The 17,615-nt window shown below is 60.2% G+C and overlaps 1 protein-coding gene across 4 annotated transcripts in view; it reads left to right on the forward strand.

The window, feature by feature from the left end:
• The window catches only part of CCDC85C (coiled-coil domain containing 85C), a 77,424-nt gene that overhangs the window by 46,079 nt on the left and 13,730 nt on the right, over positions 1–17,615 (forward strand). For 2 of the 4 annotated variants that reach the window (XM_055304108.1, XM_055304109.1), the window contains exon 2: positions 12,843–12,916. In XM_055304108.1, the coding sequence (XP_055160083.1) occupies positions 12,843–12,916 (74 nt within the window). The remainder of the gene's footprint in view (positions 1–12,842; positions 12,917–17,615) is intronic. The other 2 variants (XM_055304110.1, XM_055304111.1) reach the window with 1 other exon arrangement.

Consider the following 17,615-nt stretch of genomic DNA (forward strand, 5'->3'; position numbering starts at 1 on the left):
GTGTTTAGATTGCCCCAGCCCCCCATGGTCCAGGCTGCCCTGTGTGGTTAGATTGTCCCCCCGATGGCCCAGGCTGCCCTGTGTGGTTAGATTGTCCCCACCGCCCCAACCCCGATGGTCCAGGCTGCTCTTGTGTGGTTAGATTGCCCACAGCTCCCCCATGGTCCAGGGGACCCTCCCACCTTTAGTTCCACAGCTTAGTCACATCTGTGAAGTCCCTGCTGGCTGTGGGAGGTCACGTGTTCACAGGCTCCAGGGGTTCAGGTGTGGGCAGCTTTGGGGGGGGTGGTCATCTGAGTATGGTTCACTGGCCCAGGCTGCCATCTTCACCCAGAACAAGTCCCTTGAGATGTCACATGGGGAAGTCGAGGCCATGTGGATGGTGCCACTGGGGCCGGGACCCTTGACCACACTGCCTCTTCCCACAGGAAGCTGGGTGGTGGCCGCGTGCCCTGGCTTCTGTGGTCGGCCTCGCCGGCCTAGTTTCTTCCTTTTGGCTACAGGCCCCCGGCTCGGAAGGGGTTGGGCCCTCCCGCGGCTGGAGGAGCGCCACCTCCCCAGGACTTCAGGGAGTGGTGGCGTCTTTACGCCGGGCCTTGGGCCTTGTCGGTGAGCCTTTGGTCCTAGTCATCCTGCTGCGGGTTTCACGTGAAATGGGGAGTGCCGCCTGCTGTCCCCATGCCAAGTCTGTCATTTCTAACTGGGCGGGACCTGGCTGCCCCGCCTAATTGCAGGGACGCTCTTATGTGGGCTTCTGAGTCGCATCATCCCCATTCTGCCCCCTGGGTCATTTGTGACTCCCTGTCCCCATTTCCCAGGGGCCTAGTAGGAAGGGTCACAGAGCAGGTGGGCAGGGGGGCAGAGAGGGGCCTGCTCTTGTCGCCCCCCCCAAGTACCTGCAGGAGGGTGAGCTCCACCTCTGTCACCCTCTCCATCCTCTGGACCCCTGCCCTCCCCGTGGGCTCTGACCTGCCCAGTCGGGCTGCTCCCAGGGAGTGGGGGTGGCACCAGAGGAGCCCGTTGCCAGGGGCATTGGGAGTCTTCCCTAGGCAGCCTGGTCACCGGGAGGGAGCCAGGGAGGGGGCGTGTGACATCAGGAGCTTACCCTGTCTCTTTTGGACGGTGTGTTGACCTGTCCTGACTTTTTTCCCTTTTACTTAAAAGGCATTATTTTTTGTTAGGAATTCTATAAAAAGCAACAGGCTTGGACAATAATGAGACAACTCTTAGTATTCTACTGCCTACCTTCGTCAGATTGTCAACAGCAGCGCATGCTAGCTCCGGAGCCTTTCCGTTCAAGAAAGGAAGTGTTCCAGGTAGAGATGAGGTCCTGCGTCTGTCCCTCCCTTGCCCACCCCCTGCCCCCGACCCCCCAGAGACGCTCGGCCTGGAATTTAGCGCCCAACCTCCTCCCGCATAGCTTTGTACTTCTGTAGGTCACACACCCACGAACAATGCGAACAATGTGTGATGATGAGACTTTGTGTGAACAAAGTCCTCTCTACGCGTGTCCCTCAGCTCCTTGCCCCACTGTGGTTTTGACACCTGACCCTGTCGGTACAAGGACGTCTAGGTCTTTCGTTTCCACCTCTACTATTTCATTGTTGGTTGAAACCACAGTTTATCCTATTTCCCAGGAGGACTTTTAGGTGGTTTCCAGTGTCTCGCTGCCTTTGCTGGGGTTGGGGATGCGTTCCTGTCCCTGGCTCCTCGCGCACCTGTTTTGGGGTGCCTCGCGTGCACCTTGCCCTCCGATCTGCTGCGCCAGTGGGCACCCCGCATCCCCGGGTTCTTGTGCGCTCGCCGTCGCCGAGTTACCACTTTATACTTTCCACCAGTCTGGGCACTGAAATGGCATCTTCTTCATGTGCATTTCCCTGATTACGCACACGGTCGGGCATCCTCTTGCACATTTCCGTCTGTGACTCACCTTCCGTGGAGCCTGTACCCCGTGCTCCCCGTGCTCACGTATTTCCTTATTGATCTGTAGGAGTTCTGTGTGTCCCTTGTGTCTGGGACCGGACTAGTGCACAGCCCTCCCCAGCTGGCGGCCGCTCTCCTAACTGTGCTCATGGATCTGTTGTCATTTGTTGTTGTTGTTGGGCTGTAAAGTTCACACATCAGGGTTTGAGAGGCTTTCCCTTGGTGGCTTGTTCTTTTTTGTTTCTTTCTTTTTTCTTTTATTTTTTTAAAAGATTTTATTTATTTATTAATGAGAAACAGAGAGAGAGAGAGAGAGAGAGAGAGAGAGAGAGAGAGAGAGGCAGAGAGGGAGAAGCAGGCTCCATGCAGGGAGCCCGATGCGGGACTCGATCCTGGGACTCCAGGATCACAACCTGAGCCAAAGACAGATGCTCCATCGCCGAGCCACCCAGGTGTCCCATTGTTCTTTTTGTTTCTTGACTGAGAATGCCTTTTTACCCGGAAGCTGAGGTGATTCTTTTTAATAACTGCTGGATACACACACACTGTACAATTCAGCGGTTTTGAGTAGATTCACAGAGTTGCGTAACCATCAGAATTAATTCCAGAGCATTTTCATCTCTTCCCGATCCCTCTTCCCCTCGGCCCCTGGCAACCATGGATCGACTTCATGTCTCTCTGAATTTGCCTGTTCTGGAGATTTCATATAAATGGAGTCGCATACAGTATGTGGTCTTCTGTGACTGGCTTCTTCCCTGTAGCATAAAGTTGTTAAGGTTTGTTGCACACGGTGTAGCATGTGTCAGAAAAGCCCCAATTTTAAATTTGCTTTTTTTCCCATAGAACTCTCTGACCCTGTTGGAACTGCTTTCTGTGTGTGGTGTGAGGTTGGGATCAAATTTTGTTCTAGGGGCACCCAGGTGACTCAGTCGGTTGAGTGGGTCTGCCTTCACTTTGGGTCATGATCCTGGGGTCCTGGGCCGGAGCCCCACGTCCAGCTCCCTGCTCAGTGGAGAGCCTGCTTCTCCCTTTCCCTCTGCCTGCAGCTGTCCCTGATTGTGCTTTCTCTCCCTGTCAAATAAATAAATAAATCTTTTTTTTTTTTTTAAAGATTTTACCTATTTATTCATGAGAGATAGAGAGAGGCAGAGACACAGGCAGAGGGAGAAGCAGGCTCCATGCAGGGAGCCCGACGTGGGACTCGATCCTAGGACATTGGGATCGTGCCCTGGGCCAAAGGCAGATGCTCAACCGCTGAGCCACCCAGGCGTCCCCAATAAATAAATCTTAAAAAAAAAAAATTTAGTTCTAGGTGATGCCCAGGCGGTTGCTGCAGCTCTGCTCATGAAATACTCTTGTCTTCTCCCCACTGGCACAGAATGCCACATGGGCCACATGCCAGGTGGGCAAGCTTCTCTGGGCTCCTGTCTGCCCCCTTCCCCCCCATGTGGCTTTGGCATCTTTCCACGGAGTCCATTCCATTCCACGCGGAGCTTTCTTCTCTGGACTCCCACCACTCCTGCAATCCCACCCCCCAGCTCATGATAATTTATTCCTGTTTTCACTGAATCAGTGAAGCACTGTCCAGACGTGGTGCTGCTGCCAGAGGTCGCCGCCTGGAGCCGCCCCCCTCCTCTTGCTCCTGAGACGTGAAGCCCTACCACTGCTTCTCATGCATAGGCTGAAGTGCTTGCCGAGGCTCAGACCTCTCAGTCTCACCTCCGGCTCCCCTGTTTCTGGGAACAGGCATCCCCTGGGTCTGATGACCCCGCCACACCTGGATTTTCCCAGCTTCCTGAGCTGGCCCCATTGGCCACACATTCCCACCTCTGCACATGGCTGGAGTCCCCTGGTATCCTGCTCCTGCCAATGCCTCCCCACTGTTCCTGCCTCCTCTGAAGGACAGCCGGCCCCGTCACACGGCCTGGCACTCGATAGACATCTGGTTGACATCTAACGATAAAAACAAAACCTTTCCTTGGGACTCCTGAGTGGCTCAGCGGTTGAGCATCTGCCTTTGGCTCAGGGCATGATCCCGGGGTCCCAGGATCGAGTCCCACATCGGGATCCCCACAGGGACTCTGCTTCTCCCTTTTCCTTTCTCTGTGTCTCTCATGAATAAATAAATAAAATCTTTAAAAAGCAAAACAAAATCCTCCTTTCTCCTAAAAGTCATTCATATCTCCCCTTTTTGCTACCACCTAGGTTTCGGAGCTCAGTAAATGTTTATCTCCCCCAGATCCCACTTCAGACTTGAGTCCTGCATACCTTACCCTCATCAAAATCCCTGCAATTAATTCAATTGCATTTGCAGGGGTTCACCAATGAATAATCAGGGCCAGATGGGCAGGGGGTTCCTCAAAGGTGGAGCAGGAGAGGAGGACAGTTTGAACAGTCTCTGCTCAGCGTAGATCATAGATCAGGGGTCCCCAGCCTCATGAGTGTGTTAGAATCACCTGGAAGGCGTTCACGATGCACCTGGACACCCAGGCGCCTCCCCTAGAGTCTAATACAATTGGTCTCTTGGGGGAAGAGATCAGATGTTAGGAAATGTCCAGGTGTGTAGACGCAGCCGTGCTGAGAGCCGCTGCCCGGTGTGACTCCGCGTCTGAGAGGCTGGGTGGCCCTGCCCGGCAGGCCAGCAGGCTTCTGTTCTTGGCCTCTACCAATAGTTTCCAATCACTCAGTGAAATCGGGGTTGCTGGGGGAGGACACCGTGACAGGGCCGTCTCCCTGCGCCGTCACCTGCACACACAGGTTAATTTCTGGGCATGAACTCAACAGGAAGGGGATTCTTTTTTCCCTCCTCCTCTGGCTTGAAACAATGACACAGTTGCAGTTGGACTTGCCGGGGTTCCCCGAGCACAGAGAAGTGAGTTTGAGCGTTGGGTCCGAGAACACCGGAGGCTTCCAGGCAGATCCAAACCGGGCACGTCCTCAATCAGCCGAGCTGGCCACAGCTTCCTGTTTGGCTGCCCCCTTGAGATCGCAGTACGGGTCCGGCAGCCTTGTGGCTTTTCCTGGAATTAAATGCCAGGCACCCCCCGCAAGGCCCGAGTAGGCAGGGTGCTGAGCCACCGAGGTCCCCGGGGCTTTGCATGAAGCGCAAAAGGGGCAGATGGGTGCCAGGGGACGGCCAGGTGTCTCAGGAGAGGCCGAGTGGCCAGCATGGGGAGGTCTCAGTTTTCATTAACACAGTTGTTTTTTTTCAGTGCCGGTTAATTTTCTTTCCTCCGTGGATGGAGAGGGTGGGAGTCTAGTTATGGCCATTCTGTTTCATCTCTGGATTTGGTGGGGGTGATATTTAGGGTTTCCATGATCTCATGGAGGTGGAATCACAGCAGGGGCTGGGTGCCAGCCTGTTGGCATTCGTTGTGTGACTTTGGCCTTGATACTTAACCTCTCTGAGGCTCAGGCTCCTATTCAATAAACGGGGAGTAATAACAGGACCTACTGCATCTGCTTGGTGTGAGGATTACCTGGGTCGATGGTCGGGGTTTTGCGCGGTGCCCGCTGGCACCTAGTAGATGCTCAGTAAAATTTGTGTGTGCAAATGGGAGAACAGGTTCCCTTCTCAATGCCCTGCGTGTACATGAGCTCCCTGTCCCACACCTAGGGCTCTGGAAGTCAGCGCTGAGCTTGTGGCTGGCTGCCTTGGCCCAGGCCCCCCTGCACCCGTCCACGGGCAGCTCAGGTGGGCAGCCTGGCGGAGGAGGGAGCAGCAGGGGCCAAGGTGCCCAGCCCTCCCAGCCTCCCTGGCCCCATGTGGCCACCCCTGAGAAGCGTCCTCACGGGAACCTGATGTTCCCCTGATATGCCTCCCTCCGGCCTCTCGCCTTCATCCATAAATAATGCGTGTCTCACATTCAGCCTGCGCCTCCTGGAGCCGCGTTGTGTGCCAGGAAGCAGATGCTCATGGGTAATCAGCTCAGGTGCTCCCGACCTGCTTGCCGCAGTCCCCCCTCCCTGCCTCTGCTCACGCTGTCCTGCTCATGCGTGCCGTCCATCCCCACCTCACTTATCTGCCTGTCAGTGTCCTGCTTCCTCTTCGAGGCCCAGCTCAGATGCCGCCTCCTGCAGGAAGGAGCCCCTGATTTCTCCCTGTCAGCACATCCTTGGAGCTTGGGCAGACCCTTCGCTCTGAGCATCCTTTCCCTGTGGGACAGGCTTTCTGCTGCCCTCCTGGCAGAGTCCCAGGAGGGGTAGGGTGAGTGCACTGCCCTGGGGTCGGGAAGCAGCTTCTTGTGCCTCCTCCCCTACATTAGGAGCCTTCAGCATTCCAGAGGCTTCTGCCCAGCAGAGGCCCAGGGTGCAGGGAATAGCTGGGCCTGGGGTTAGAACATCCTCCACGTCCTTTAGGAAGGCGGACCATTTCCAGCTTCTGCTGGGTCGGTGTCCCAGGCCTTGTCGAGGGAGCCTGGGAGTGCCATGTGTCAGAGGGGGGCAGCTCCAAGACCTGCTGAGTCTGGCCTGCGGGCAGGCGGGGAGAAGCCACTCGGGACCGAGCACCTGCCAGCAGGACTGGGTGCTGCAGGAAGTGCAGGAAGACGCTGCCGTTGAGCTCAGGGCTGCCCTGAGCCACTGAGCCAGAAGAAGGTAAGGCTTCGGGGGAGAGGAGGCCAATCCACCCCTGCGTGGTTGACAACCTTTACTTCACCTCCCCGGGCCTCACTTACCTCATCTGTAAGTTGGGCCCGTCTCCCAGGCCTGCCCTGCTGGTTTGGGCTTCCAGGACCCAGCCTGTAGGTACTGGTGGGCACCTGCCTGCCCCCAGGGGCTGAGTCCTGGTGGGGAGAGATTTGGGAAACCGGCTTGCAGGAAAGCAGGTGCTCTCAGGGGCCGCATCCATCCTCTGGGGCAGAGGGATGGAAGCCTGGAACCGCGAGGGAGCTTGTTTGCTGCGGCCCTTCTGCCCCGATGGAGCCACCGGCCCCGACGCTGACCCCTCTTAATGAAGTGGAAGGAGAAGAGAATTGAATCAGCCGAGCGGCAGTGTGGAAATGTCAGCCACCCCCACGGAGGAGGCCCAAGGCCTGGTGCGGCGGGGTCGCCTGCTAATGACCTGCCACCAAGCCTGCCTGTCCTTGTGGGGACCGCACCCAGCGGGAGGGGACTGGGAGGGAGGCGGGGTTGGAAGGGGAAGCAGCTGGAGAGTCAGGCCCCGTGTGTCACTGTGTGTCACTGTGTGTCACTGTGCAACAGCACCCGCCCCCCAGCCCCCACTTCTTCCCATGCAGGGGGTCGTGCTTTCTCCTAGGCTCTGGCAGACGCTGTTGGCACTCTGCCCAGGACCCCCGTGGCACTTCTGCTTCTGTGTCCACTGCCTGCTTCACCTGATAGCACCTGCAGCTCTGCCCGGGAGCTTTTCCTGTCCACTCTCCACGTGGGCAGTGCTGGGGCATTGGCACCTCTGTTCCCCACAAGCAGCCCCCACCAGTGAGTCCCGGGGCAGGTGGGGTAACTCCGAGACCCCCAGAGCTCCCCGGGAGATTGACACTACATTCATCCGCTCATTCTGTTCCCCGCCTCGCCTCCCACTCCTGTACCTGGGCTCCCCAGGGTCACCTCCCACACAACCCGCGTGTACTTGAATCCCCTGCCTCACTCATTTTAGGATGTGGGCTCCTGGTGTGGCCGGCTGTTGCTGCTGGGTGAGATTCTGAGCGACGCCTGCCCTCAGCACCTGGGATCTCCGCCTTCTGTGTCTCTGGCAGGCCCTTGTTGGGGGTGCTCTGCGTGGGGTGTGGGTGCTGTGTTGCAGGCTGAGTGCTCTTCATTGTAGCTGCTGCTGGCGGGAGCTTGTAGAATAGGGAGCTGACCCCCCGGCAGGATGCGTTCCTCTAGGTCTTAGACTTTTCCTGAGCGAGGGCCTGCTATGTGCCTACTGTGGAGCTGGTGCAGAGGGTTTACAGGGCTGATTGGATTGTGACCTCTGGCTCCCACATTCCGACCATTTGGGCTAAAGGTGAGGCTGGGGTCACACTGCCTACCTGGGGAGGGTACCAGGCTGGAGGGGAGGTGGGGAGATGTGACCTGGCTCCAGACTCAGGCTCTGAGAAGGCAGGGTGGACTGGTGGTCTTCTCCGGAGAGGGCAGCTTGCAGACCCTCCCATCTGGGGTGCTGCATGGCCCTCCACACTCCCTGGGGGCACACAGGACCCTCCAGGAGGCCAAAGCTAGGGCTGACTGATGTTCTGGCTTTTGGAAGCAAGAATATTGCAGGCTTGCAGGCCCTTACCCCTTGCTGCCACCCTCCACTCCCCAGATGGAAGCTGGATTGTGAATCCTCCGGAACTGGTCCAGTGGGGCCTGGGGAAGATCTGAAGGGGACACATTGGCCAGCTCGCCCTGGGGTCCCTTCTGTAGTCACCTCCTTCATTTTCTCTGCAAGCAGCCAAGCCGGGAAATGACGCATTCCTCCCTTGGGGCCCGTTCCTCACCACTGCAAACCCTGGGATTAATTTAATTACACGCTCATCTCCGAGAGGCTGGGGCTCAGAGGCGCCCAGCGGGATCACGAGTTGCCCAAGGCTGCTGGGAGGGATCATCCTCCCAGGGAGCTAAGCCCTCCGGGGTCTCCCGCCCCTGCCCCACAAGGTCCACCTTGCCACCCTTCCCTGCTGCAGGGAAAAGTGCCACCTGCTCTGACCCACGGGGGCCCGATGTCTGGCTCCTGGGCTCCTGGCAGGGAGCACAGCCAAGTCTGGGGAGCTGAGTGGAGGGTGGGATCCAGTGGGACTGAGGAAGCTTCTCTCGGATATCAGGAGGCAGCCTCGAATCCTCCTCAACTTGGGAGGGGGGCGAATGCACCCAGACCAGAACCGGGAGAGCTCGGATTGGCCATCGTCCTGGCCACCCTTCTGCTTCAGTGGTGTCAGTGGGTGGCTCTGCAACATGTCAGTACAATAATGTAATCCTTTCTCCCTTTTTTTTTTTTTAAAGGAAAGATTTCTATTTTTTTTTTTTAAGATTTTATTTATTCATTCATGAGACACATACACACACACACAGAGGCAGAGACACAGGCAGGGGGAGAAGCAGGCCCCTCATAGGGAGCCCGATGTGAGACTTGATCCCAGGACCCCAAGATCATGACCTGAGCTGAAGGCGGATTCTCAACCACTGAGCCTCCCAGGCGCCCCCTCTCCCTATTCTGGAAGTAGATTATTTGAAAATTAACAAGAAGTGGTGTGAATAAATAAAAACTCCCTTGTTCCCTCCTGTGAGCAGCACCGCCACCAATATCTCCACGTGCCTCCTTCCTGAATGTCTTTCAATGCACAGATATTTTTAAACGTTGAGAGCAATCATACATCTCATTTTGTGTCCAGTTTTTTTTTTAGGTTTTATTTATTCATGAGAGAGACACGGGGTGGGGGGTGGCAGAGGGAGAAGCAGGCTCCATGCAGGGAGCCCGACGTGGGACTCCATCCTGGGTCTCCAGGATCTCCCTGGGCTGAAGGCAGGTGCTAAACCCCTGAGCCACCCGGGCTGCCCTTGCGTCCAGTTCTTTCCACCGGCATGCAAAGGTTTTCCGCGTTGTTTAGAAGAGAAACCCTCCCTAAACATCCTTCGGAGGACACGGTGTACCTCTCTGCTACTCTTGGACAAATGGTTATTCTCGTTTCTGGCCACTGCTGCACTGTCCTTATACCTCGAATTCATTCTTTTTTCTTTTTCCCCCCTCAAATTCATTCTTTAGGATAGATTCCGTTGGAAGCCGTGGATGATTGAAAATACTTTAAGGGCTCGCCTGTTGTTTGGATATTAGAAAGAACAGCCCCACAAAGCCTGGTGGTCTGAAGTGTACTTTGTTTTCTGCAACTGCTTGGGGTTTGGGGCAAACGGGAACCCGTGGGCTGAGTGGGGACAGCGCCTTGGTCTGTGTCCACCTGTGCCCTGTGTGTGCTGTGGCCCGGGGGCCCCGAGGCCTGGTCCTGGCAGCAGTGTGGGGGGGCAGGTGGGGTGTCGTTGGGTCATTTGTCCTCCATAGCATTGCCTATGTTCCTTCTTCTGGCTCTGGCTGTCGCCGCTCTGTTCTCGCTGGACGCACTGTGGCCGAGGGCCTGCTCAGATGGCAACGGGGTGTGTCTGGCCCGCCGCTGCCCAGCAGTGAGGGCACCGAGGCCGGTACAGGGCACTGGGTGAGCTGGTGACCTGCTGCGGGCCCGGCTGGCCTGGTCCCCAGGTGGCCGGTCCTCTCCCGCGTTCAGGGCTGTACCCAGCGCGGTCCCGCCCTGGGGGCTACGGTGAGCTGGTGGGGGGGTGGCCTGCTTGTCGCTGCGCCCGAGGACTGGGCATTCTTGGAGTGTCCGGGAGAGAGAGGCTGGGACAAGAACCATGTCTTCTTTCTGGGACGCGTGCCAGCCTCCGTCAGTGGCACGGCGCTGTCAGTCTGCTCAGAGCAGCCAGACGCTGGGGGTCCTGAGCACTGACCTGCCGGGGTGGGTCTGGATGCTGGGGACCGGGTGTGGCAGGCTGGGCCCTGGGCACCCCGGCTCTCCCACCAGCAGCGGGGGGGGGACACATTCCTCGGGGCCTCCTGACCCGGAGAGTGGGGGGATGCCTGCCTGGACCTTAGCAGATGCCTGGGCTGCCGTGTGTCACACCTGGGCTGGGTGGGTGTCTTCCCTCCCCCACTGACCCCACCCAGGGGGACACCACGCAGGGGTCAGCTAGTTGTTTGGGTCTCTTTGTCTTAACGTGTGAGGATGAGATTGCTGTGTGTGTGTGGGGTCTTTGTAGTTTTTGCACACTGTTTCCCCGTTGGTGTTCCAGGGAACCCTTCCGGCTAACAGCCTACAGAGGACACAAAGAGGTGGGGGGACCCAGGCTGCACCCCGTCTCCCTCTCTGTGTCCAGAGGGGCCTGGCACACCCTGGGCCCGGGGGCCTTTCCCATCAGGCCTGTTCCCATGGGAGTGATGTGGGAAGGGATGTGGGAAGCGTTTGTCAGTCGCTGCTGATGGGGAATGAGCAGAGGGGGTTGCACGGGGCCTGGACCGAAGTGACCGTGGCTGAGGACGGGTGTGAGGAAGGTTTTTGTTCAGCTGCGGCCGCCAGGCTGGCCAGGGTCCCCTTCCCTGGGCACGCGGGATCCCCCCAGCACCAGAGTCCCCAGGTGTGCACGCAGAGTCCAAGTGGGGGTGCCCTCGGGGTCACCCTCCTGCCGTCCAGTCCTCCTCGCCGCTGTCCTGTCTTGTGCCATCAGCAAGCCGCTTGGCCTCGGAGCCTGGGTTTCCTGGCTGTCGAAGGGAGCTGTGCAGAGCCGGGGCGGCGAGGCGGTGTGGGGGGCGGCCACTCCCAGCAGGGCCCCCCTGGCCCAGCGCCCGTGGTTCCCAGGCCGGGTGGGGGTGGCCCTTGCCGCATCTGGAAGGCCCCACATTCCTGAGAGCTGACTTGCTGCTGGGGCGGAGGCGCGGGTGTGATTCCCCAGCGGCGAGTGGCTGGAGCTGCTCTAGGGCTGGGGTGGGGGTGAGGGTGGGAGCTCCGGGGCCGGGGGCGTACAGCTCCTAAGGGCCCCTCCGTGGGAGAGCCGCGTCCCGTAGCTGGTGCAGCCTCAGCTGACGGACAGGGGCTCCTGAGGCCCAGGCCAAGCCCCGCGGCAGGGAGGTCATGCATTCTGGGGAGGGGGCCACCCACCGAGCAGTGATGGGGGCGGCAGGACAGCCCTGTCCCCAAGCAGCTGGGCTCATGGGCGGTGCCAGCTGTGGGCTGGAGGTGGGCAGATGCTCCATCATCTCACAGCTGCATGATGGTCCAGCTTGCCCTCTGACAGCAACCAATCCCCTTTTGCCCACCCAGCTGTGTTAGAAGTCCTGTGGGGCCTGTCTCCCAAGGCTGCGGTGTAGAGAGGCGGCTTGGTCTAAGGTCTGGTGACGTCTGAGCTAGAAGGCTGGTGTGGAACCAGCAGAGACCCTGTGTCCTGTTGGGGGCAGGTGGGCACAGTAGGAAGAGCAGAGATCGGCCTAGTAGTTGGGGTGTAGGTTGGTGTCTGGGCCGTGTGAACTCTGGTGGTGGGGTGCTCATGTGGACGAGAGACGCACAGCCTGTCCCTTATCAGGGGGCCGCAGACCAGGCAGGGAGGTGCCCCGCATCCCGTGCGTCTGGCCTGGGACCTGACCTGTGTCACTGCACAAGCGCACCTGCCGTGATGGCTTGGTCCCCTCCGCTGCCCGGCCCTCGCCGTCCCTGCCCTGTGTTCCGCATCCGTCCCCCGGCCACTCTGCTCGGGGTGGTCCTCAGCTTCCACCTCGGTAGTCTCTGCTACCCCAGCCTGGCCTGGGGTGACTTAGTCATTGTTTTTCTCCTCTGTTGGGGGGAACTGATCTCTAGCCTCCTGGGGAGGCCGGCCCTGGGCCCTGGAATTTAGGCTGGTGGAATTTTGCCTGCCTTTCTGATGTGATGGTAAGACAGGTCAGGGCGGTGAGGGAGGGTGGGTTTCGGGAACCCTGCCGCATCCAGAAACTGGGGGTGCATGGGTGGGGAGCGTGCCACTGGCTTGGCCCAGTACCTGGCTCCTGCCTTCTCTCCTCGGTAGAGTCCTTCCAGAAAGGTGGTGGCTCACCTGCATTATGTACCTGCCCCACCCCCACCCCACCCCCACTGCGAATTGTTCGCAGAAGTTTCTGTATGTCAGGGACATACAGGGACACTGACTCAATATGTGCAGGAGACTCAGTTTCCCCACCGTGCTGGGGAGAGGGCTCCCTGGACCCCATTCTCTGCTGTGCGCTGCCCCCTGGCGGGGAGGGTCCCATCGGGGCTGTTTGGGAGAGGGTTTAGGACGGAAGCAATGCGGGGCTGAGGGAGGAGGCACAGGACAGGTGGTGAGATAACACCTCCCGTTACCGCAGGGCCTGGAAACCCAGGCCCGGAGGGAGTCTCTGATTAACGTGCTCCCCGCTTGTGTCGTTACAGATCCCTCGTCCACCTACATCAGGCAGCTGGAGACCAAGGTGAGGCTGCTGGAGGGTGACAAGCCCCTCGCACAGGTAGGCTGGCTGGGGGTAGACCTCGGGGGCCAGTGCCCACTGCACTCTGAGGGCCAGCGTGAGCCGTGCCCCCGAGCCCCCCGTGCCGGTGCCCACCCGTGTCCAGCTTACCTGGGGCTCCCCCCCTCAACACCCCCACCTGCCCTGCTCCCGTCTGGAGTCACTCCCTGGAACTTTGGGGTCATGGACCTAATTCTCACGCCATGGCCTTTGGGGTGTCCCTTGTCACAGCCTCTCACTGCTGTCCCCCCCCCCGCCAGTGGTCTGTGAGCTCGTCAGGCCAGCCCTGGGCCTGTCCCAGAGAAGGTGTGGAATGCACAGGTGCTGGAGAAGGGGCTCGCACACCCCCATCCTCACCCACACGGAAACCTCCCTGCTCCTGCACCGCTGACGCCTCTCCTGTTAGGGGTGCACCCCCCCCTCCCCCGTCCTGGGCCTGGCCGGTGCCCACAGACAATGAGGCTGTCTCATGACAGGCGTGTCCCCAGCATAGGAATGGTGGGTTAGAGGCTGGTGGATGAGGCGGGGGGGAGGCGGGCAGGGTGACAGCCAGAGCAGGGGGCACAGGTGGCTGTGGTCCTGCTGAGTGCGGTTGGGGCACAGAGGGGTCGTGACGGTCAGGCCGAGGGCCCTCTCTGCTGCGGGTGGGGCGGGGATGGGAGGCTGAGGTCAGCCCTGCACGGGTCCTGGGGCCCGCTGGCTCGGCCCGCCCCCCAGCCTCTCTCTGTACCCATCCTTGGCTTAATCTCCCCTCCCCCTCCCCTGCGGTACCCCGGCCCTGCGTGGCAGCCAGAGTGCCCAGAGCGTTTCTCTGGGAACCAACCCCGGGGAGGGCTCAGCTGCCTGGCCCCGTTGCTTGGCGACCAGCGGGCTTGGCGCCACCGTCCTGCTCGGGAGCCGGGTGGCTGTGGGGAGGCTCACGGCCCCGTCACCGCCGTCCCACGCCCTCCCCTACGTGGGCTGTGTGGGCAGTTCCCACAGCCTGGCGGGCCTCGGCGGAGTGCACGGCGCACCCCTGCACCCCAGGGCCACTGCACCCATGTTTAGGGGCACAGCCAGGCATCGAATTGCAAGGCTGGTTTGGTGACTTTATATGGGTTAAGGTCCTGCGTGGCTTCTAGAAGGGCTTGGCCACGAGACGTGCTGGCTCCTTGGGGCTGGAGGGTCCCACCTGGCTGGGGGCTGGGGCACCTGACATCCCACGAGGTCGGGCATGGCTGGCTGAGCCGCAGGAGCTCAGGCAGGAGAACTGGGGCCGGCTGAGGCCCGGGGGCCTTTGCTTTGGAGCAGGTGCCTGTCCTGCTTGCCGCAGCCAGTGGAGTGCCGCAGAGTGAAGGCTGGGACCCCCTGTGGCCCTGAAGCCTGGGCTCAGTCTCCTTGTCACTCTGTCCCAGTCCAGCTCCTCTTGGGTTCATCCTTCCCTCGGAGAAGCACGTCAAGAGCCCAAGCCCTGAATTCAGGTTGCTGCCTGACGTGTTGTCCTGTGGTCCAACTGGGCATGGCTTGTGGCCCCTTTACGACAAAGACAGGAGTGTCCCCGACTCCGTGGCCTCTGCTGTCCTGGGCCACATTGTCCTGTTGGGAAAATACACCCCAGTTCCCATTCGTGGACCTGGCTGTGGACTTGGGGGAGATGTGCACATGCTCAGGCCGTGGAGGAGTGGCCCTTCTACTCCTTCCTCCCCGGGGGCCCCCATAGCTGCATCCGCCGGCCCGGGCCCACATGTACAGCGTGGGTGGTCGTCAGGGGCCCTGTGTCTGGGCCTCAGGGACGGCAGCTATCTGGGCGGTGGGTGGCTCTGCCCAGCCCCCTGTCCCCGAGCCTGCTCTGACCTGCTCCCGGGGGTCAGATCTGGGGCCTTGGCCCGGAGGCAGCCGCAGGACCAGGCTTGCTGGGCAAAGATCTCCATTCGATGGAGGGATGCAGACCCTCCCTGGGATCCAGGCTGGGGCTGCAGGCGGTTAGATTGGGATGTAGGGACAAGATCAAGCTTTTTGCCCAGCTTTTGGCTGGTAGCGGATGTCAGCATGGGGGCTCAGCATCTGGCACGAAGGGCTCCAAGTGGCTTATTTCTCTGGTAGAAATTTTCTTTCTACCCGAACGAACAAAGCCCCGTGAAGCCAAGCTGCAGTGGTGGTGGTAGTTGCATGGGCTCGTGTGTGCCCTGGGGGACCGGACACCCGGGGCCCTTCCCTATCTCTTCCTCCGCGGGGATGCTGCTGGTGGCCAGACTGAGCTCTTGCCCGGGATCTCCCAGTGAGCAGGTGTGGGAGCCACAGCCAGTGTCCCAAGAAGGGGGCAACCATGGGGTGCCGGGGCCTTGGCCCACCCCCAGTGCGTTGTGGGCCTTTGCCTCTTATTGCCATGGGAGGGTGGGCCCTCAACCCGCAGTCAGCAGGAGCACCCAGGAGCCGTTGGCGTTGGCGGAATGTCTCCAGGGTCGTGGATGGGGCTCCTGCTGCCCCTGCCACCTGCTGCCACCAGAGCTTGGCCTTGAGGGTGCGTTGGCGGTGCTGGCTGCAGAGGAGGGCGCTGCTGTTCCGAGCCACGCAGGAGAGATGAGACAGACAGACTGAGAGCCGCTCCCACCCAAGCCTGCTCTCCGCTTCCTGGTGGCAACTCACAGCTCCGGTGCTTTTGGATTCCTGGGGCAGCTCAGATGGCACCTCTCTGTGTGCTCACCTGAAACATGGGCACTCACGCACTCAGTGTGTGATTGATGGTCCTAGGGGTGCGGGGGTGACCGGGCCCGGGCCTGACCCCCTCCTTGTCCCAGCTCCAGGACTCACGTGTGCAGGGGGCTGCTGCAGGGTGGCGGAGGTGGGCTAGGCCCCGATGACGGCACTGGCCCTGTTCTAGGGGGGTGCAGGGGAGAGGAGGTTTACTACGTCTTCTGCCTCCTGGCCTCTAGCTCGGGCCTGGCCTCCTGCCAGCAGCCTCCCCAACCTCCCCCGGGCAGGGCTCGGCACTTCGTGTGACCTCCCAGCCCTGTGAGTGGCTAGGTTGTCGTGATCTGCCCTTGGGGAGCCCGGCCCCCACACCTGCTGGACACTCAGCTGCCCAAGGACTAGGCTGCTGGTTCTGAGGGGTCACATCTGCCTCTCCAGTGCTTTGCACAGCTGGACTAGATGGATCCATCTTGGGGAGCCCCTGGCTGCCCCGCTCCCAGCCAGAGTCCTAGGCCTAGGGGAGGCTGGCTCTTGCCCAGAATAAGGAAGTGCTGCGTACCTGGGGCAGGGCTGCTTACCTCACAAGGCAGTGACCGTGCGGTCGTGGTCATCTTTGGGTGACCGTGTTTGGGAATCTCCGAGAGGGAGAGATTCCCGCTGGGGGGTGGGATTCTGGCCTGGGCCGCCTGGGCCCTGGCTTGTTGGGCTTTATGATTCGGCCACTTAAGTCTTGTCACTGAATTCAGATTGCATGGGAACCTCCAGGTCTGCCCCCCCCCAAAAAAAAAGGTGGGAAGCACCTGCTTTTTGGGGAAGAGCGGGCGAGAGCAGGGTTCCTCTTTGAGCCACCTTCAGGGGACGCAGCTTCGGGGTTCGGGCCGGAGGGCCGAGAGCCTCTGCGGCCCCCGCTTCCCACGGCCCCCCTCCCTTCCTCTCCCCTTCCGGCCTCTATTTAACTCCAAAATAGCTTTCATTACAAATGTGCCCGAGTGTTCACAGAACTAAATTACTATATTGCAGTTCGTAGTTTCTTTCTCGCATCGGCTTTCACATTTCATCAACACAGCTGCGTGTTCTGTGATGATTCATGGCGAGCGCCCCACGCACGTTATCCTTTTTCCCGGGATGCTGCGCCCGGCGGGCCGCGTTGGGGCCTGGCCCTGGGTTCCGTGGGTTCACTCCCCTGCTGGGCTGATGCGTGAAGCCTCCGCCCAGGCCCGGCTTTACGAAAGAGCGAGAAGCCCTTGGGCCCATCTCTGGTGGGGCCAGTGGGCAGCTGAGCGGGCCCGCCCCCCTCCTCCACCCCTGTGCCAGCCACGCAGGGTCAGCTCGAACACACGTGGGTTGGAAGTGACCCTAAGATCGACGCCGAGTGCAGGGGGTCGCGGCAGGGCCCGGGTGGAGGAGGATGTGCTAGGGCTGCTGTGACACAGCACACACCGGGTGGCTTCGACAGAGATGCCTTGTGTCGTGGTTCCAGGGGCCGTGGGGTGCACACAGGAACGGAGAGGCCCACAGTCCAACCTGCAGCAGTGGTGTTACCGGCCTGAGGGTGCAGGGAAGTGGGTTTGGGCTCTGGAGGAGAATCGGAGTTCAAGTGACCCCATGCTCCAGCGCTCCCCCATCGTGTGGCTTTAAGCAAAAGGCCCTCAGTCCTGGTTTCTCGGTTTCCTTACATGCAGGACGGGGGTGATGGTGGCACCCACTACAGCGTGTGCCATGCCAGGGGTTGGGGGGGCAGTCTGCTGCCATCTAGGCCCGTGCTGAGACCTCAGTGCTGTGGTCTGAGCCCCTGAGCCGGGTGCGTCATCCTGAGCGGCTGGTTCGCTGGGCCGAGCCCTCCAGAGAAGCTGGCCTCCTGCACTCCTGCGCCCGTGTTCCCCGTGACATGTCGCCGGTTGACGGCTCGGAGCCGTCCCTGCTCTGCCTGTCTGGCGTCTCGGCTTGGTGGTCACATCCTGCCCCCCGCATTGTGCGTGGCGTGGCCTCTGGATCTCTTCAGCTACTTCGTTAGCAGAACCTTAGAGCC

This window comes from Nyctereutes procyonoides, unplaced genomic scaffold (genome assembly GCF_905146905.1).
Source record: "Nyctereutes procyonoides isolate TBG_1078 unplaced genomic scaffold, NYPRO_anot_genome, whole genome shotgun sequence".
NCBI classification, from domain to species: Eukaryota; Metazoa; Chordata; class Mammalia; order Carnivora; family Canidae; genus Nyctereutes; species Nyctereutes procyonoides.